We start from the raw sequence: 21,557 nt of genomic DNA on the forward strand, positions 1-21,557 counted from the left end.
CTGTTGAGTGGTGCATCTTTCCCAAACGGGCCACGGGTGGGTTTAGATCTTGTAGACATATTAGTTTTAGTGGTTTCCTCATCAGAAGCTGGTTATACTGACTGGTGGTGAGGTGTTGACCCTTGAAGACCATCATCTGGCAAGGACAGAGCCACGCAGGCTAGCCTTGTTTCAAAAACAGGCACCATAGAGTTCTGAAGGCTCAACTTGCTCACACAGATAACCACGCAAGGAGACCTTCACACCGCTCCTGGTCGTGGTCCTCTTAGTTTACAGATATTGGGAATAATGATTGTATGCTTTGGCTTAGAAGGGATAGGACTGGCTTATGTCTTCTCTGGGTCTGGTTTTGTTTTTTTTTCCCCTGCCTTTTAGGTCTGTTGTCTTTGAGACTCCCAACGATAGATCCATGCTGATGTGTTTGCTGGTATCCCTCTGGTCTCTCCTGGGTTCTGTTTCTGTTCTCCTTTGGATCCTCACACTGTGTAAATTTGGTCGCATTATCTTCAGCTGCACCAGTTGTGCCTTTTGTTTGCTATATCTGCCATTAAGGTGGTCTGATAATTTTTTTTAGCTATTTTAACTCTGTTCCCAAACTTACACTTCCTTCCCCATTATAATTTCTGTCCCATATTAGCCTTCCCCTTGGTTCACACAGTGTTTCCCTATTGTCCTATAGCTCTTTCTTTTTCATTTGTTTAGCTCCCGGAGCATATTTAATAGTTGATTGAATGTCATTGACCGGTAATCTCAGGGCTTCCTCAGACACCATTTCTATCAAGTTATTTTTCCTGTGAATGAACTATCTTTAACTATTTCTTCGTGTACTTTCCAAAATTTCTACAATCATCTACTTAATCTGTTGACATTTTCCATACTGGGTGGTTTTCGTTTTCGTTTTTGTTTTTGCAGAATCTGTATTCTTTGATCTATGTGGTCAGTGAAAATTCAGTTTTTGCCTCCCTGGCCAGCCTGTGACCTGACAGGTCTCTTATTTGTATGTTTCCTCTAATCTTCTAATAGATTTCACCAGGAAAGCCAGTGCCGCCAGAGGGGTCCATAGCAAAGGCAGGTGTCTGTACTAGCCTCTTCAAGGACCAATAATAAACACCCCAGCCTGGAATTTCTGGAGGACGAGGCCTTACAGATGCCCCCCGGCCAGCCATCTCTGTGGTGTGACAGCTCTGAGGAATGGGGTGGCAGGCCGGGGTCTGAGCATACTGCTCTCTGAGCAGAGTTCAGCGGCCTCTCCTTGCATCAACAGCCACTTAGACCCCAGCATTCCAAAATAGGTGATTCTGGTTGATTTTTTAGCTTATTGGTTAGTTCCCTGGAGGAACTGATTGCTGAAACTTCCTTCTTTGCCATTTTCCCTCTTAAAGTCAATTCTCAAAGGAACTGTCAACAGAAGGGATCCCTCTTTTTCTCCCAGGGTACCAGATAGCTTTGAGGCACACTAATGGTTTGGGGCATAAGCAAAGTGGTGGCAATGATCTGTGTCTTAGACACCGTCTATGCTGATGGAGACGGCGCCACTCTACCTGGAGTCAGATGGTGTGGGCCTCCTGTGTCACACTCCCTCTGAAGAAGCAGCTTTCTAAGAACCACTAGGTAATCAGGCCACTGGCATAGCCCATCTGCAAGTTGCCGTAGTGGCTTCTAGGCAGATTCCCCATACCTCCTTTATAAGTTGCTTTTATTCTTGGTTCGTGTTGACTGTATTATTATTTTCATAAAGCCCTTCCAAAATGGGTAGAGGAACTCCGAGGCTGCCAGAGAGCAGCGCCTCAGAATCATGGAGGAGCAGGTATTAATGACTTGCACTATCCAGCTCCTTTGAAGAGTGAAAATTGCTTGTGGGTAACCTTCATCAGCTTTGTAAGATTTTTTTTTAACAGAATAGGCAATAAATTATCTCAGAGATTTAGGGTCATTGAGTTAATTGGTTCATTTTGAATGTTCAGAATAAAAAGCCTTTCCCAACTTCTGTGTCCATGTACACGGTTGAAGAGTGAAATATTGCCTCCTTCTCGAAGATCAATGAGATGTAATAAAGTTTCATTTCAGTATAGCAAGTGCATGAAACTAATGAATTTTTTTCTTATATTAATGCTACTAGGCATATAACACTCAATAAATAGTTGATTTATTGAACCAAAAATAATTAAAAATACAGTTTCTTTAATATGTTTTTATTTTACTGATTTTTTTCATTAAATGATCATGAATCATCATCTCAGTCTTTTGTGTCTAATAAAAAGACTGGTGATTCAGGTTTCAGAAGATTTAACATATTTTTCTCTCTCTCCCTTTCTGAATTTGGCTGTGGGAGTCTGATGTGGGCTTAAGTTGAGTTCAGTCCTGTAGCACATTACTGGAGGCAAAGGGTGGTTTATGATTCACAGCAGAAGTAGCCAAGGACCGACCGCACCCCTAGATACCTGATTGATCGTCCTGTGTCAGCGTGAAGAACGTCTAAAGTTCTGCACCAAAGCTTCTCTTTCCTTGAGGAATTACAGGAGATGAAACTTTTTCCATTGCCAAGCTGCTCATACACACTCAGCAAGTGCTTGATTAGCTGAACTCCCTTCATTAGTCTTCCTCCACTAAATCACAGTTCAAGCCCATCGGACTCTTTGTGTGTCCAGCTAAAATCACAACCCAAGTACTCCTGTTTTATCTTTGTATTGCTTAATTGAAGAATTAATTAATGAGTGAAGAATTGCTTAATTTCCCCCATTTAAACAAATATTCACATAGTTTCAATTACTTAAAACTAATTTTAAGTTTTTAATTCTCTGTAAAGTAAGATTAACAGGCAAGCCTAAATAAGAAACAAATAATTACAGGCGTCACTCCATCCACCTCTATGACAGATACAGTAGACTGAGTGATTTACAAACAATATTTACTTCTTACAGTTCTAAAAGCCAGAAAATCCAAGATGGAAGCACCGGCAAATTGGTGCCTTGTGAGGTCCATTCCCCAGAGATGAGTGTCTCTTCACATGACACAAAGCAACAGGGACAGACAGGCTGCCTCGTGTCTTCTCATAAGAGGATTGCTTCCAGCCCCCTTTTTCAGGAAATCCTGAGGATTCCCCCCCCCAATCCCTAATAACGCCCAAAAGGCCTCATGTCTAATACTGTTCCACTGGAGATTATGTGTCAGCATGAATTTGGGGGTAGAGGGAACATTCCAGCCATAGCTGTGTGACCTCTCACAAGCAGCAGCCAAGAGTGAGCTTCCCGTCCCACCATCGTTCCTCCCTACCTCCTCTGTCTCAGAATCCAAACTTTTTTTGATTCCTTATTCTTCTTTATATCTTCCCATCTAATTACGTGTCCTTTAGGTATATCATTTAGTATTGTTTTAATTTTCAAATTGTGTGTGTGCAAATTGTGTGTGTGTGTGTGTAATCCTGGCTACTTTTCCTCACAGTTACTGTAAGACACAGTCACATTATGGTAGTCTGAATACTTCATTCATTCTGATTGATAGGTAGCGTTCATTATTCAGATATCCTACATATCTGTCTTCCTGTTGCTTGATATTTGGGTAATTTTAGCTTAGGCTTTGAGTATGCCTGTGTATGTGTATGGGACATTTGAGCCCATATTTTGATGGAAGATAGCTTAGAGATCCACATTCTAGATACCCACATTTATTCTTTCTTCCTCTCAGCCTGACATAAATAACACTTATGTTTTTAATACTTGTTTCAGTTGAAGCATTTAAATTTTTATCCATGTGTTCTCGCTGTCTGTGGCTGAAGGGTTAATCGTGATCGCTTAGATATTTTACTGTTCTGCGTCCTCTAGGATCCAGCTTCCCTCAGTCTGCCAACTTGAGCCTCACCCCACCCCGCCCCCACTCTGTGTTGTAGTCCTTGTCACTTGTAGAATGGTGACCACAGTTTGTCCAGTCGTTCCTGAAGACTCCCTCCCCAGTAATTCTCCATTTATAAGCCCTACCTGTTTGAGGTTTTACTGCCTGCCTTTGTTACCTGGCTATTTTCTGTGGCTTATTCTTCTGTTTGTCATGGAGTCCTATTGAAGTGGAAGGCAGTCACTGTGTTGATGTATCACAGGACCTTGGAAATGACACAGATACAAAAGGTGAATGTGATGGAGACAGGTGAAGTCCTCTGTGGGAAGGTGGCGCAGGGAAGCCAGGGCGCATGCCCCAATCCCAGGGCCTGGGTGGCCACCCGGGGCCAGGTCTGCATGGCGGTCTGCTTCCAGTAGGTGCACCGATCGCGAGTCTCCTGGGATGAGTGCAGTCTTGTTAGGATTTCAGCAGGTCGGTGTTCGCAGAGCGTGTGCTCTCGCAGGCATTGCCAGCACACATTTAGATACTCAGAAACGGTTGTCTTCCCCTTCTCGCTTTGTACGGCCGAGTCACTCAACTATCACGCCGTTCTCTTTTCTTTAATGGAGTTAGTCAGAATCACAAGCTCAGTAGCATTCGGGTTCATTTCCTGTTCTTGGTTTATTTTCTCTTTTAAAGGAAAAGTGGGCTTATTTTCAGCGTGGGAAGGCTTTGCTCTGGTGTTGCCCCCTTATGAGGATCAAAGAGCTCCATTGTGGAGGGTTCTGGCCCACCTTGGAGGGCCCGCCAGGCTCTGGCCCACTTGGGGGCAGGAGGAAGGAGGGGTGTTCTCTTTGCCTGTTGCTCCCTAAAGTGGAGTCCGAGCAGAACTTAAGCAGACATCCGGGTTTTTGCGAAGGCCTCTGGACTCCAAGTCGAGAGGCTTTGGGAGGCCAGCAGCTGTTGGCAGCCAGCCTGGGAGGTCGCCCGTGGGAAAGGGGCTTCACACCGAGAGCCTCCGAGCAGCACCTTGTCCCGTGCGGGAAGAGAGCCTGGCGCCTGGCCTCCGCCTCCGCCTCCGCCTCCCCCTCCCCCTCCCCAGGTGTGCACTGCCTCAGGAGAGCACAGCTGACAGCACTGTGCCAGCCTGATCTGTCTTCAACACGCACACACACACACACACACACACACACACACACACACACACACACACACACACACACACACACACACACACACACACACACACACACACACACACACACACACACACACACACACACACACACACACACACACACTTCTCGCAAAAGAGGATACGAGCTGGGGCAGGAGACAAAGCCAGAAGGTGAGCGCAGAGGCCGCTCTTAGAGCCAAAACCTCAGAATACTGCTGTGGACTCTTTCTCATCTTGTCATCACCAGAGCTGGCAGCGTGGTGACACAGATGAAAGATTGGCCATGCCTGCGGAATAGGAGGGAGGGTCCCGTGGCGCCGGCGACTCAGGTGGGAGGGAGGAGGCGAGCAGGTGGCGGTGCCCTCCCCACTCTCGACAGCCGTGGGCTGCCCGAGGATCCCCACAAAGCTCTTCAGTCCCCGCTCGTTGCCACACAGGCCACGGGGTGGGAATGCAGTCCTCGCAGCGCCACCTGCGCCTGTCCTCCGGGGAGCAGGCAGCGGCAGCCGGGCCGGGCTGCGCGGCCGGTCAGCAGGCCGGCTGACGTCGGTGCTGGCGGGTAATTGCTTCTTGGCTGACTCATGAAGGCAAGTTACTGTGATGGAGGGCCTTCCAGGAGCCCTACTGAGCAGGCCTGGAGAGCAAACAGGAGCCGAGTGGTCTTCACCCAGCCAGGCAGTGGCATGTCCCTCCCTCGCTGGCCATGACAGGCCTGAGGCCAGGGTGCCCCGCAGATGTAGACACGTCTCACATTCATGACAGGAGAGGCAGGCCCAAGCGCAGGTGGCTCACACCTCTGATAGATCCGAAGATCACAGTTCAGAGCCAGCCATGCAGACGAATCTGCCAGATTCTTCCAGCCAGTTAGCCAACAAAATAGCCAGGTTGGATGTATGACTTGAGCAAAAAAATCTAAGCGAGAGCGAGAGACCCTGAGGTGAAGTCCAGCACCGGCACACACGCAGAAAGAAACAAGCAGCACAAAACCGGGGAGGTGGGGGGAGGAGAGGCGATCCCTGTGAAGTGGTTGAGGTGAGGAGAGGAGAGCCTGAGGTGCAACTGGCCGGAAGTCAAGCCAGCTCCCACAACACTTGAAGCTGCTCTGAGGCCCCGGGAGCTCTCTGTCTCGGGCTGCCGCGGGTCACGAAAACAAGCGAGCTGGGCAGAAAGGCCCGAGTTCCTCTCAAGTTTTCTAGTCTTGAGGGCACACCCCTTGTATAAAGGCAAAAGCATGAGCCCCCAGAGCCACCCGCCTAGGCAGTGGGGGCACTCTCCGTCACTGACTTCAGGTTTACCTGAGGACCCTTGGCCCTCACCTGCCTCTCACCTGCTGCGGCCGCTGCTGCTGCATGCAGTGACAGCAAAGGTTGATGGCATGGTATGTTTGTTGTTTGGTGCTGTCCTGGGGCTTGAACTCAAGGCTTACGCACTGTCCCTGAGGGTTTTTTTTGCCCAAAGCTAGTGCTCTGCCAGTTGAGCCACTGCCCCACTTCTGGCTTTTTGGTGTTGAATAGTCAATAAGAATTTCGTGGACTTTTCTGCCCAAACCATGATCCTCAGATCTCAGCCTCCTGAGTAGCTAGGATTGCACGTGTGAACCACCAACACCCGGCTATAAAATGCTTTTAAAAGTAAAATATTTTGCCCAACGGTACATTTTCAGTCTGAACATCAAACTCTGGTTTTGGTTTAACAGTGTATAAAAAGCAAAATCGCATGTGCTGCCAGGCCTGCGCTGAGCAGGGCCAGAAGGGGAGGCTGAGGTGTGCAGGAGCTGGGAGCCCGCGTCCTCACGGGCGCCGCGGTGGGGGCAGCGCAATGGGGCCCTCCCCTCTGCTTCTGTGTGCCTGACTCTCCACAGTAAGCTGTGGACAATGGTGCTCATTGCTTAAAATTACAAATGGGAGTGGGTCTTTGCGTGGCTGCCAGACAACACTGAAATGTTGGCCAAAAATATTTCTGAAGACTTAGGGGCAGTTTTTATTAGAGATAATAGTATAAATCAGAAAGCTGTGTCCCAGTCTCCCAGCGGACAAGGTAGGACGCATTGTGAGGTTACCTGCCGGGCGCTGTGCCTGTCCCTGTCAGCTACTCAAGACGCTGAGATCAGAGGTCAGCCAGCCCCGGCAGGAGAGCTCCATGAGACTCTTACACCACTCAAGCCCTGAAAAGCTGGGAGTGACGCTGTGACTCAAGTGGTAGAGCACAAAAGCTCAGGGACAGCACCTAGGCCCCAAGAAAAGTCAGGCCTCCTGTCTGGCACCTAACACGGTACCCAGTGTTTAACTCGTGTATAATCTGCAGTCATTGCAGACTCTGTAATAAGCCCTAGCGATGGAGACTTGGCTTTAGAGATAGAAACTTGATTTCCTAGGAGGGGAGGCAGACATGAAGGAGCTCCGTGTGGTCTCTACCTTCCCCCTGCACCCAGGGGCTGGAAATTCCGGCTTGTCTGTGGGTAGGTGGGCCCTGCAGCGCCTCCTGGTGGTCATGGTGTCTGCACCAGGCCTGGAGGACCATGGAGTGGGCTTGCAACACTGTTTGAGTTGGGCTGTGGGGTTGTTCTCCCTCCTCCCCCCCCCCCCCCCCCGGTCACAAGTAGTTCCTCCTCCTCCATGCTATGCTCTGGCAGAGGAAGGGTTAGGGTTAGGCTAGCATGTCTTGTGTTGGACATGAGCATTTCTCTGCACAGTTGCAGGGTATGCCCGTGTGTCTGGACTTTTGGGGATACTGTAGATGATAAGCAGTTCCACACCTCCAAGGGGTTTGAGTCCCTTCCTGTATTTATTAAGTCTGAGCTGCTACTCAAATCCATTTTATCTTTCCCTTGCTCCACCCTAAGCCACATCAAACAGAAGTAGTGATTATAACACACACAGAAATGGAGGTATACAATGGTGATGGGCCCTCGGATTGAAAGGAAATGCTTGGCTCGGGTGGTAAAGCACCTGCCCTGCCAACATGAGGTTCTGGGTTCAACCCCAGGTTCTTTGTGGGAAAAGAAAACAAGGACATTCTCAGGCCAGATGTGGAAGTACACACCTGTAATTCCAGCTCCTGAGGAGGCAGGAGGCAGAGGGGTATAACGAGCTTGAGACCAGCCGGGGCAATGCAGCCAGTCCTTACAGGACAGGATCAGAGATTTTCATCTCATCTGAAATGTCTAAAATGAAACACAAAACAAAAGGGCTGGGGGCAAGGCTCAGCTGGTAGAGCACTTAGCTAGTAGGTACAAGCTCCTGGATTCGGTCCCCACTACCACACAGAATAATAATAACCACAACAAGGACGTCTGCTGACCTTTCATCCGCTAGCTCAGTTCTCCACCACATCAGTTCAAGTTCCATTTTCATAACATTTAAGCCTCTTGAAGTGGGCAAGAAGCAAAACAAGGTGGGCAATCATATTCCTAAATTGAGTGTCGAGACTAGAGATTGGGATAGACTGGAAAGCTTAGCGTTTGGCTTGTTGCTGGAACTTTTTTTTTGGAGGGAGATTGAGCCCAGGGCCTGCTGCTCTCAAGACGAGTGCTCTACCAGCGAGCTCCGCGGGCTGCCCGCCCACACCCTGCCTTCCACCGAGTTGAGTCGGTGCATGTTGGGCCCAGTACACATCTCCAGAAACCAGAGTTGTATGGGCTCCACAGACCTGCCTGCGGGGGGGGGGGGGGGGGGCGGAGGCAGACTGGCAGCCACGGCCCATCTCGGGGAGCATGCCGCCCTGCAGCTTCGGCAGGAGGAGGCATGGACACTGTCCACAGGAAGTCGGGTCTGGGAGTGTTCCCAGCCGAGGAAGTGGGAGAGGAGGGGTCGTGATCACAGGCATGAACAAGAATCCAAGCCAGACACACCAGGGAAGGTAGAGAAATTGAAAATGCAGTGCACTAGAGTCGTGTGGAAGGGAAGAGAAGCAAAAAGTAAAGCTAGAAGTGTAATCAGGCACCAGACCACACGCCACTTTGGAATAATATCTGTAGCAATCCGCCGGCATCTCTGAGGAATCGGCCTTATCAGCCTCCCCACTACCATCCCATTTACATCCCAGCTTCCAGATCGAGAAGTGGTCCCGGCTGCCCCACAACGCCGGCCTCCGGGCCCGTGTGTGCCGGCCCCGAGCCGGACTTTGTCGTGGGAGGTCAGCTGCTTAGATGCGGCCAGGCATTGTTCAGGGTGGTGTTTCTCAAGCTTGTCACATTCAGATCCTGTAAAGAAAACCCATTTCCATGGACCGTGAATACTGACTTAAATCCGCCTGTGTTCTTTAATATTGAGACATAATTAGGGATTTGTTATTGGTTTCCGTCCCTGGTTCCTGGCCAAGTTCCTAAAAGCTTTTGTGGGCTCTGTGGCAGGGCCTGGTCACCAGCAGGACAAAGCCATACTAAGGGACAAAGCCACTGACCCTTGGGAGAGACGGGAGGAGCCAGAGGTTGACTTGATTGATTGTATTTAGGTGGTGACACCTCCGTAACAATCCCCAGGAGACTGGAGGGAGCGTTCTGGCTTGACATGTCAATTGCAGGGGTGAGGCACACCGAACCCCTCAGACACAGAAATTTGGCATCTGAGACCCTTTCATGCCTCACCCTGAGTACTTTATCTGTATTCTTCATCATATCCTTTATTTAATAAACCAGAACACAGTAAGTAAATGTTTGCCCTCGTTCTATGACCCTTGTGGTAAGTTTCTCATCTGAGGAGGAGTCGGGAGAACCCGCGCTGTTGTACAGAACAGTTGGTGCATGACGTTGCCCACCTCGGGCCCCCTTAACCGGTGCTGTCTGCTGTGTCTTTGAGTTGGGAGTGTGAGAGGTGAGCGACACTGTAGGAGACTCCAATCCACAGAGAAGTAGAGAATTGGCAGAAACCCCACCTTGCTCTTCTCAAGTCCCGTGCTCCTGTGAAACCAGGCCATTCCAGCAAACCCACTTCCCTGGCAACAGCCAAGAGGGAGAGAAGTCCACACCGCTGTGCCCTGGGAGCTGGGCCTTGCTCCTCACCCTTCCCCAAACCCTGCGTCACGGGCTTCCTTCCTCCCCTCACTCTCCTGTTGTCTGCAAAGACCAGCAATCATATGGCAACAAGTCAGCATAACAGACACATCCCAGGCTTAGGAAGACCCCAGTAGGAGTCATTTGGTCTGGGAGTAGGAGTAGGAGCAGGAGGGGGTCTGTGGCTGACTTTAGAGGGTTTACATTTAAGCTGATGAGGTGCGTTTGTCCATTTTGGCTTTTCTGCAGGGGTTGGCACCAGGAATTACTACAGGAAGATTGGCTACAGATTGCAAGGCCCATACATGGTGAAGATGCTCAGGTAACAGCTACCTCTACGCAGCATCCTCCGTGGCGAAGGACAGACTCTCCGTGTCTGGCATTGAGCAGAGAGGCCAGACCTTCGCTGTCCACCGGCAGGGAGCACGCCTCATCCCGCAGCTGCAGAGTCTGGAAAACACTTCCACAGCCAGGCTGGGCACCTGCTGATGGAGCCCGGGACCCCTCTCCTGTGTGCACCACAGCGTCCCTTCAACCATGTGACCCATTTCTAAATTCTATATGAGAGCTGCAGGTGACTTTTGGGGGCCCAAACAGACAGCATCCTGATGCAAGAGTCTCCTGACGGTCGCTGGTGGCAGCCTCAGGCAGAGGATGACACACTGGGGACACAAATCAGGCCGAAACCAACAAAGGCAGTCACGCTGCAACCCCATCCACATTCGCCTGCGACTTAAGCACGCGAGCTTTGGTTTTAATAAACAGCGTTCTGGTTTCTGTGCTGGTGTTTCGGGAGCACACAGTGGTGGGAGAAGAGTCAGCTGTGGGTGGTGGCGTGGGACACAGCTGTCCCCAGGCTCCTGTGTGTCACATATGGTCACACCTTCCCACACGCTCAGCCACAGTGCCCGGAAGGACCGGGCCATCCAGCACCCATCCCGAGCCGGGCACAGCCCAGCTCGCCTGGCCACAGCCTGCGTGGCCCTGGTCAAGACTCCCCCACAAAACCAGAGCCTGCGTGTACATTGTTGAAGGAGGATGCTGGTGTGTGTTAAAAGCAGACAGGTAACTTGTGTGTGAAGGCAGAAGTGGGGTAAACAGGGCCAGATCTAAAACTAGGAAAAAGCAGTTTTCAGAGTTCACCCATAGACCAGCCTCAGCCCTTCCTGCGCGGCCAGCGGAGGCCCAGCGACGGGAGCGGGCGGCCCGCCGGCGTCCCGCGGCCCCTCGGTTTGCTCAGCAGAGCTCATTCCTCTGTGTGGTCTGAAAATAAAATCTTTAGCATAGAAAACATGGTGCACTCGTGCTGGTTTGGTGCTTCCGTTGTTTTTCTCTCCCTGACAGTGCAGGGGTGTTTGTCATGAGTTTACAGGTTTCAGTTGCCAACCATGACGCCGGTTTCCCCCGGGGTACCGTTTCCCATTTCATGACCGTGAAACGCACGTAGCAGTGGTTTTCTTACGGGTGCACGGCAGCACTCCACAAGTGTGCGTTAGGAAATTTAGCTACTTCTCAATTAGCCTTCCCCCCACAAAAATAAAATCATTAAACCTACAAAGCATACGCCCCCTGGCCGCCGAGCGGGCCGCCTGCGCCAGCCCGGCCGACTCCGGCGTCTTGGCCTCCGCCTGCCCGTTTACCCGAATGGATGGAAATGTGCCATGAAGCTGAGAGATGTTCAGATGATGTTTATTTTAAAAGACCGTAACTTAGAGCTTTAAAGAGGTAGTTGGAAGCTGTGGCTCAAGTGGTAGAGCACTCGCCTTGAGCTGAAGAGCTGAGGAACAGCACCCAGGCCCAGATTTCAAGCTCCAGGACCATCCAAAAAGAGAGAAGAGAAGTTGCTGAGGAGCCTGCACTGGTCCCTTGGATCTCAGTTCTGGATTCATCCTGGGCTCGTCTTGGGCTTCAGGATGTCCTCTGCTGGTCATCCCCCGCCGACCGTGGCACCAGTCTTCTGGGCTTTGCAGACCCGCTGAAGTTGCCAAACTCCATCAGAGAGCGAGCGTGCCATTGCCAGGTGCCTCAGCTTCTCTTCTGGCCAGACTAGTCCTTCCCAGACCTCTGCTGCTCAGGCTCAGGGCCACCTACCAAGTCCAGCCTGGCCCAAGCCTTCCAGCTCCACATGAAACCATTAAGGTGTCTTGTGTCTGACCTGTGCTGAATGAAGCCTTATGAACAGCTGCCTTGAGCTCAGTCAGGTGGTGCTGCTTCTGGTTCAGCTTTTGACTAAGTTACAGACCATGTTTAAAAAAAAAAAAAAAGGCAGACTGAAATACATTTGGGTAGGAAATGAGACTTTGAAATACATTATCACCAAGTGAAAGGGTTTGGGAAAGAAAGCTCAACGTTTCTCAAACTTGGGAGCAAATGGCCCCTTTTCCATTTCCCAGCCCCATTGAACTGGAAGAGCCCTGGGAAGCACAACTGAAAACCAAAGTCTATTCTGTGGAAGCTGTTTTTCCAACTGCAAATTTGATTTTTTTAAAGAATATTTCATTACGGGGCTGGGAAGGTGGCTAAGTGGTAGAGCGCTTGCCTTGCATGCTCGAGGCCCTGGGTTCGATTCCTCAGCACCACATAAGCAAAAAGAAAAAAGCCGGAAGTGGCGCTGTGGCTCAAGTGGTAGAGCGCTAGCCTTGAGCTGAAGAGCTGAGGGACAGCGCCCAGGCCCAGAGTTCAGGCCCCACGACCGGACCCAAAAAAATAAAAAAAAAATTCATTACAAATATTTCATTACAAATACAGCTCCAGTCCTGGAGCTGTCCCTTAGTTTTTTCACTCAAGGCTCGCACTGTATCATTTGAGCCACAACTGCACTTCTGGCTTTTTGATAGTTAATTGGAGATAAAGAGTCTCATGGAGTTTTCTTCCCAGGCTGGCTTAGAACTATAATCCTCCAATCTTGACCTCCTCAGTAGCTAGGATTACAGGCGTAAGGCACCAGTGTCTGCTGTTTGTGACTAACAGGTTTGCTATTGTGGCCAGACCTGCAACAAAGGAATTTCTCATCTGACATGAGACACCAGTGTTTGGCTAGGGTGTGCACGATAGTATCTGACGCTGAGGGCCATTTCTTCCAGCTGGCCTTTCTCTTTAGTTCACACAAATTCTTGCATTGCAAGCTGGTTAATCCATGCATACCTGCATGGTGACATACCTGCAGATGAGGGCGGCAGAAAGGCTTAGCCTGGGAAGCTGCCTTTGTCCCACGAGCATGGCTGAGCTATGAGGTAGGAGATGGAATCTCATGAAGGGAGTTTGGCTGTTTAGTGGTGTGGGTGGGCATGTTTCTGTCAGAGTTGTGTGAGCATCCATATGCTCCTGTTCTATTCTGTGAAGGCAGTTCCAAAAAGTTAAGTTTGCAAACGTGTTAAGAAACTGATTTAAACACAAACCAGTACTCAAGCTCATGCCTGTAAAAAGCAAACCAGCAGCTTTTCCACATTCTTCCCGTACCTTTCTCTCCAGCTCTGTGTCTTGGGCCTTAGAATGCCCTTCTTGGCCATTTGGTTGATCTCCCATCATGCACTGGGTTCTGCCAAAGTTCCTTCACTTTGTGATCTTGGGGAATCCTCAAAGTAAATAGTGATGGCTGCCATTTAACAAGGACATGGGCACATGCCTCAGTGTCCAAGGTTTGAAGCCACAGAACAGGGCCATCCTGTGCCCCGGGACAGGAGTGGTGCTTGCTCATGTGCTTAGCATGGTGCTCCCCAACACCCCCCTCACCCCCCCGTGCAATCTGCACAGCAGCCCAGGTCTCAGCCACTAAAGTGCTATTAGAATCAGAAGCCAGATCAGTGAGTTGGCCTTTCCTGGCACCCTCTGCCCCACATTGCCTTTTTGAGGAGACCGCCTTCAGTCAGCTCCGGTTGGAGCCAGCCAGCACTTCCATGTCTGTATTCCAGCTCTGCCAGCCCAGGTTTCCTAGGGGGCTCGGGAGCAGTGGACCTCGTCAAGGGAGGATGCAAAGGAAATGGCCGTCAACATTTTTGGGAAACAATGGTGCGTTCCTTTTCCAGCTTCTCAAAATTGTATTTGTTCACTACTTCAAATGCAAATGAGACAAAAGCTGGCTCCGAAGCAAAAATCCAGCCATCTCTCCCTGTGTGCGCCCGTGTGTGAGGTCCCTCGTCCTAGCTCTCTCTTCCCCACAAAAAAAAAAAAAAAAAAAGACGAGAAATCTAGCTGGGTGCTGCTGGCTCACGCCTGTAATCCTAGCTGCTCAGGAGGATGAGATCTGAAGATCACAGTTCAAAGCCAGCCTGGCAGGCAGGAAAGCCACCGAAACAGCTAGAAGTGGAGCTGTGGCTCAAGTGATAAGAATGTTAGCCTCCAGCAAAAGAAGCTCGGGGACAGCACCCAGACTCAGTTCAAACCCCAAAACCAGCAAAAGAGAAGGAATAAAAACCTGGGTTGAAGCGTTAGATGTATTCAAGCACATTAAAAAAAAAAAAAATCGGACAGACTTTTTGCATTCTCTTGTCACAGGACTTAGACTCAGGGATTAAGCATGAGCGACACCGATGTGTTCACTCATCCCTGAGACTTGCGCCTTCTGACATTTTGGTGCATGCATTCACTAGGCCACGGAGCGTGTCCTTTGAGTCACACTCCCACTCCCAGCTCCCTCCAGCCCTTCCTTCAGGGGGGAGGGCGAGACCGTCGGATGCTTGGCCTTTGTCATTCAGAAGGTGACAGACAGCGCCTTCGATTCTGAACAATCTCATCATACAAAATGTCAGAGCACCTGTTCGCGGGAGCACCGAAGCCTGGACGTCCTCTATTGAGGGCAGAGGTGACCACACGTTTCTTTCCTCGGCTCCTGAAGGCTCTGGCGGACGCACGGACACACGTGCCCACGCCAGACACAGGCTGGAGGAAAAGGTCGACCTGTGTGCTCTCAGCCCCTCTCGTCGGCAACATTGGATATAGCACAGAGGAGACTTGACAGAACCTGCTGGCGCCATCAGACAGGAGACTGGGGCCCCAGCACCCCTCTTCTTTCCAGGAAGAGCAGCCTGGTCTGGCTGTGGGTTCCAGGCTGGCACCGCTCTTCCCAGCTCTGCCAGAGCCGGGACTGCGTCACCAAATCTCCCTGGAGAAAGAAAGGGCAGGCGGCTGGAGCAGCCATGATTGGAAGTGCCCACCCCCTCCAAGGCAGATGGCCCTCCTTCACAGATGGAAGGAGACGCGCGGCTCAAAACAGGGACGGGAATTAACCAACCCTCAGCACGAGTCAGTGAAGTGCTGGGGTCTAGGCAACAAGTAGATGTGACCGTTAAAATTCACCACGGAGCCGGGCGCCGGAGGCTCGCGCCTGCAATACCAGCTACTCCGAGGCTGAGAGCAGAGGATCAAGGTTCAATGCCAGGCCTAGGCAGCAAAGTCCGTGACACTCTTATCTCCACTAGAAAACTGGAAGCGGTGCTGTGGCTCAAGTGGTAGCACGCTCGCCTTGAGTGAAGAGCTCAGGGACAGCGCCCAAGCCCAGAGTTCAAGCCCCATGACCTACAAAATGAAGAAAAATCCACCAAGTGCTAGGGCCCTGCAGATCTGTGAATAGCAGAAGCTCCACAGTGGTTCAACCCAAGGGCGTGGGGCTGGCAGTTGGGTTGGAACTGGGATTGTTCTGGAAGTTCCACTGGCCAAGTAGCCATTTTGCACCATGCCTGGTGTCTGCATGGCCCTGAAAATGGTTGAAAATGGCCCAAGTGTTCCCTTCGCTTCTGGCATTCGGGGAAACTGTGGAAAAGAAGCCAAGGGCCTCCGTGCAGGGCGCTGCGCTCCGGCCATTGTTGGCCTTTTGTGATGTTGCTTTGTAACATTTGCCCCACCAAATACAAAAGCAAGCCAAGCCATCTGCATGTGTAATTTGCCTTCAATATGTTACTGTAACTGTGATGACTAGAAAGATCTCTGTTGTAACGGATGGATGTTGACTCCATCTTCTCAAACCCCTGGCTCTGGCTCCTTGCGCCTGTTCTCGGTTCTCTGAGGCCTCTGCCCACATGGCTTCTCCAGAGGCCTTTCTGTGGCTTCCTGCCGCCACCGCCGCTGCCTGCTCTGTGAAGGAAAGCACGTGGACAGCGCTGGCCTCTGCCCTCCGATGAACTGCTCGTGACCACAGAATCCCCCGGACACAAACGCCAGTCCCCCATTTCCAGCTCCACACTTGACATTTCCGCCATCATAACAGACACGTCGGCCCCGCCCCTGCTGGCCCTCCCACCAGCAGGCCCCGGTTCCGCCCCTGTTGGCCCTCCCACCAGCCGGCCCCGGCCCCATGTTCCTATTAACACTCACAGCAACCTGCCCCCATTTTATAGACCCTTCAACCTGAGGCGCAGAGATGCCAGGTAACTTCCTCAGAACACACAAGGCTTTGGACTAGCAGGATGACAGCTGAGCTCCAGAGCGTACACAAAAGGCATGGGAGTGGCCCGGCCTGGCTCTCTCCACTCAGCTGCACTGTGCCTTTCCCGCGGCTGGGAACCCCCAGATTCCTGTCCAGTTCTCCAAACCCAGCTCAACCAGCCTCATCCGGCCCCATTCCCCCGGTCAGCTTAGCTCAGCCTAGCGGACTCTGCTGCCCCTGAACTGGGCGGGCCTTGTCTGGCGAGCTGTGCATCCTGTCTCCTACACTGCAGGTCAGAGTCCTAGAGAAGGAAATGTGGGTTTGGGTACGGGAGATGCCACCCATCAACAGCTCCCGGCTATCTGGAAGTCCTGGGCCACTGTTGTGTCTACTATGGCAGCACAGCCTATGTCTACCATTCTCTCTGATTCCTGGAGAGAAGGGTAGTGACATCTCTTAGGTTTCCAACTGGCTCACTTTAACCAGGATGCTTCCATTTCTCTGTCCCCTTCTAGCGTACACACCTCAAACACGGAGTCATCTGGAAACAAAGGGAAAATGATGTTCGAGCTCTTGCAAAAGGGATGCACTCCTAGCTGGCCAACTTTATGAGCACGATCAATTGGGAGATAGTGCTTTCCATTTCTACTAAGTGCAATTGTCAGGAGCACTTCGTATTGACTGACAGGATGGGCGGGGTTGGAGACAAGTTCTCCAACTGAGTGCATGTGATCTGCCTCAGTGGTACCAAGAGTGCTCTCTTCCCTGGGCTGTGGTCCCGTGGAGGTGGGCTCCTGGCCTGGCTGCTTTCCTGGGGCTGTGGTGAGCTGGAATAGATGACTGGAAATGCAGGAATCGATTCAGGCATATCAAAATATAAACGTGCTAATTATTTTTTACTTTTTAGTTTACTTTTTGTTGTCTTTAAGTAGTTGTACAAAGGAGCCACCACTGAACAGAGCAGCTTATGAATCCAGCGCCTCAATGTCATCCCTTTCAGGATTCTCACCCACTCCTCCCCTCCTCTCCTTCCCTCACTTTTCTGAATTTGGTAGGATATATACACTGACCTCTTGACTACATATATACCGCATTCTTGTCCCCTCTATGTTATGTTTAATTACCAAGGAATACCCATAATAGCCATCTTCAACCTCACCCCTGTCCCTCTGCTTCTCTCCGAGTCTTGTTTGTGCTCAAGAAAAATGTAGAAGCATCTCTGGCTTCCCGGACTTGATCTTTTTATTTCCTTAGCTATTTCTATTTTTTATTAAGATACACATACATAGAGAACAAATTGCAAAGGTATGAAGCACAGATCCTGAAATATCACCTTCATATCCTGTCTTCACCCATGCTGACAATGTCCAAAATGAAACCTCTCTCTTTTCAGAAATGGCCATGCATGCCCAAGCATATTCATAAACATAGATGTGCTTTCTTACCTGTCCTCACCCGCCCTGACACATTAAACATAGTGACATATGTATTATGCGTCCCCTTTTTAAAGATGAGAGTTCAGGCGTGTGGTTTTGACCGTTGTGATGCTGGAGTCATAGACATCATGATGGCAAGATGGCGGCACAGAGATGCCTTCGTGAAGTAATGCCTGATGTGGCCTCTGTCCCCGCTTCCCCAGGGCCCAGTGTAGCTCACAGCGTGGGACGGCTGCAGACTCCTCCCCATAATCTGGTAGAAAGGAGGGTTCCATCAAAAGCCCAGGTAAGACATTGACGGGAACCAAGTGAGGAGTGGTCTGGGTAGAGAGAAGGTCAAGGAGAATGGAAAGAAGGGGAATAGAGTTCAGAGGGGGGAAAATGGAGAAGCGATGTAGCAAAGTGAACAAGATAGCTGGCCCCGTGCTCACCGATGCCACCTGCCGTGGCTAGCCAGGGCCAGCCTTGGACCCGCTCCCCTTCCCAGCCTCCCTTCCCCACCTCCCTTCCCCGCCTCCCTTCCCAGACCAGGCAGAACCACTGGCAGGCAGGCAGGGAGTGTGTCTAGAAAGCAAATGCTGGTGTTGGCGCCAGGAGATGGGGATCCCAGATCCCAGTGACTTGCAAAGAAAAGGGGCAGAGGGCAGGGAGAGTCTGCACTCTGGAGAACAAGATGCCCCCACCCCCACCCCCATGTGGGGACAGCCACCACTGTGTCCCAGAGAACCCTCACTTCCCCGTCCCCATGTTCCCCCTGAAGATGGAGATTTGAGACAGAAAAGCCTCCTCCATGACTGCTTCCTTCCACTCATGCCGTCTCTCGGGTTCTGATAGCACCTTAGGCTGTGTCAACCGTGCATGCTCCTGTCCTCGTGCTCTTGGCTGTGATAGCGAAGTTGGGGGGCGGTCCCACTCATCCAAACCCCATCTCCTGAGCCAGAGCCAGGCGGGGGTCCATCTGCCACCTGGCAAAATGAGGCTCAGCCGCCCCCCCTACCCAGGACCATTCTGTAAACAGCCCTCACCATCCCTTAGGGAAAATTGCTTCTCTGGTGACTCATAAGGAAGGAGCCATAAAACCCTGAATCACCACCACCCCACACCGCGCCCTTGTGCTTTGAGTTTTCCTTTTCAGAGACAATTTAGGACCTATTTCTATGATCTTGCCCCCAACAACACTGCAGTCGACACCGAAATCAGTAGTAACCTTTCCCCCAGCTCATTGTTTACCTGAAACTGGCTGTCACTGATAAATGCCATGCCTCCCCGGCCCTAACAGAGGTGAGAAAGGAAGGAAAATCCCATCACCAGGAGAACAGTTCTGTGTCTGGCGGAGCCCTCCCTGCATCTACTCGATAAGCACCAAGTTCACGCCCCCAGCCGAGAGCCCCAAAGAAACATTTCTCTGACTGTGTCTGAAAACTAGTTAAGAGTGACTTTGAAAAGGCCACATAAAGAGAAAAGGCAGGCGACAAACCTCCAAGTCAGACGCCTGAGGCTCATGCCTCCAATCCTAGCGACACGGGAAGCTGAGATCTGAGGATCAGGGTTCAAAGCCAGCCTGGGTAGATAAATCCATAAGACTCTTATCTCTAATTAGCCAGCAAAAAAGCCAGAAGTGGAAGGATAGTTAAAGAGATGGAGCACCAGCCTTGAGCCAAGAAAAAAAATAAAAGCAAAGGAAAAGGGACATAGACATTCTGCCCTTCACAAAAGTTAACTTAGAATGAATCACAGACTGAAAGGGAGACATGAAGCTAAAGGATGCTAGTAGATCCCCAAGGAACACGCAGGTGACCTTGGGGATGGCAGCCGGAAGCACCATCCTCCGAAGAAACTGACACATTTAGGCTTCACTAAAATGAAACACTTTTGCTCTCCAAAAGGTAACATCAATGGGATAGATAGGAAGACAAGACACAAACAGGCAGAAAACACTTCTGAAAGACATATCTAAGAAAAGACTTGCAGAAGCTGGGCACTGGTGGCTCACACCTATGATCCTAGCTATTCTGGAGGCTGAGATCTGAGGACTGCAGTTCAAAGCCAGCCTGGGCAGGAAAGTCCATGAGACTCTTATCTCCAATTAACCACTAGGAAAATGGAAGTGGTGCTGTGGCTCAAGTGGTAGAGCGCTTGCCTTGGACAGTGCCTAGGCCCAGAGTTCAAGCTCCAGGACCAATCAAAAAAACAAAAGCAAAGAAAGAAAAAAGAGAGAAGGCTTGCATGCAAAGTATTCAAAGAACTTATATCTCCACCCTAAGAAAATGAACTTTAATTAAAAAAATAAATAAAAGCAAAATTCCTCACCAAAGAAGATAGGTAGACAGCAGGTAAACCTGTGAAAAGATGTTCCATATTCCATGTCCTCAGGGAACTACAAATCTAAACAGTGAAGTATGGCCACACATCCATGAGCGTGGCCAGAACCCCAAACACTGACAGCGCCTGGCACCACGCAGGAGGAGCAGTGACTGGAACTCACATTCATGGCTGACAAGAAGGCAGATGGGTTTCAGCCACTTTGGGAGACAGATGGCCATTGATTATAAAATTAGCCAAGCCTGGTGGTGCCCACCTGTAGTCCCCGCTACTGTTAAGATACAGATAGGAGTATGGTGGTGCAAAGCCAACCTAGGCAAGAGTGTGAGACACTGCATAAAATAAATAAATAAAAACATTAAAAAGCCAAAGGCTCCGTGATACAGTACTACTCTAACAACAACAAGCACCACCCGTGTTTACAACGTAGAATAAAAATTAGACTGGGCACCAATGGCTCATGCCTATAATCCTAGCTCCTCAGAAGGCTGAGAGCGGAGGATCACAGTTCAAAGGCAGCCCAGGCAAAGTCTGTGAATTTTTTTTTTGGGGGGGGGGAGTTCGGTCGTGGGGCCTGAACTCTGGGCCTGGGCGCTGTCCCTCAGCTCTTCAGCTCAAGGCTAGCGCTCTACCACTTGAGCCACAGCACCACTTCCGGCTTTTTTTTTTCTGCTTATGTGGTGCTGAGAAATCGAACCCAGGGCCTCATGCATGCAAGGCAAGCGCTCTACCACTGAGCCACCTTCTCAGCCCTGTCTGTGATTTTTTTTTTTTATCCAATTAACTACAAAAAAGCAGTAGTAGAGCTGTGGCCCAAGTGGTGGAGCAATAGCTTTGAGCAAAGAAGCTCAGGGACAGTGCCCAGGCCCCAGTTCACAACAGATACCCTAAGAGACACTAGAGATGTCCCAAGAATGGAGAGCACAGCACCCCATGGCTGCAGAAAGGGCAGCCATATGCCAACCAGAGGGTCGTGCTAGGCACGCACATGTGCGCATGTCTGTGTTGGTGTGTGTGTGTGTGTGTGTGTGTGTGTGTGTGTGTGTGCATGTGTGTTCTGCCTAAACCTTGTAAAACCAAGCCATTAGCATGTGGCACCGCCATCGTTTTAAAATGTTGGTTTTCTCCTCAATGGCTCCCTGCCCTTCCCTCATTCTCATTGGCCCCTCCTTTTAGTCTTAGGGGACAGCTTACTGGTTGGAGTATCAAGTGGCCTGGCCAGGCTGTGGATGACAGAAGAGGAAACTCAGGGGGAACGAGCTGAGCCGCACTGAGCCGGGCCGAGCCGCGCTGAGCTGCGGGCAGGCGTGGGAGCTCGGAGCCCAGGCCCTGTGACGCTGGCTGCAGCCACACTGCAGTCACCTGGGGAGCAGCTCAGGGCGGATGACTCACACGATCAAGGGCAAGTGCCAAGAACAAGGGCAGCCGTGGACGACGGCAAAAGCATCTGGCCAGCCATTT

At 50.7% G+C, this 21,557-nt stretch overlaps 1 protein-coding gene across 1 annotated transcript in view; it reads left to right on the plus strand.

The window, feature by feature from the left end:
* Window positions 1–10,754, plus strand: part of Elp3 (elongator acetyltransferase complex subunit 3) — a 56,230-nt gene extending 45,476 nt beyond the window's left edge. The window contains exon 15 of the mRNA XM_070016746.1: window positions 10,227–10,754. Coding sequence (XP_069872847.1) covers window positions 10,227–10,303 — 77 coding nt within the window. The 3' untranslated portion in view covers window positions 10,304–10,754. The remainder of the gene's footprint in view (window positions 1–10,226) is intronic.
* Window positions 10,755–21,557: the final 10,803 nt, after the last annotated feature.

Source organism: Dipodomys merriami, unplaced genomic scaffold (genome assembly GCF_024711535.1).
Source record: "Dipodomys merriami isolate MVZ:Mamm:240054 unplaced genomic scaffold, mDipMer1.0.p SCAF_12, whole genome shotgun sequence".
Lineage (NCBI taxonomy): Eukaryota > Metazoa > Chordata > Mammalia > Rodentia > Heteromyidae > Dipodomys > Dipodomys merriami.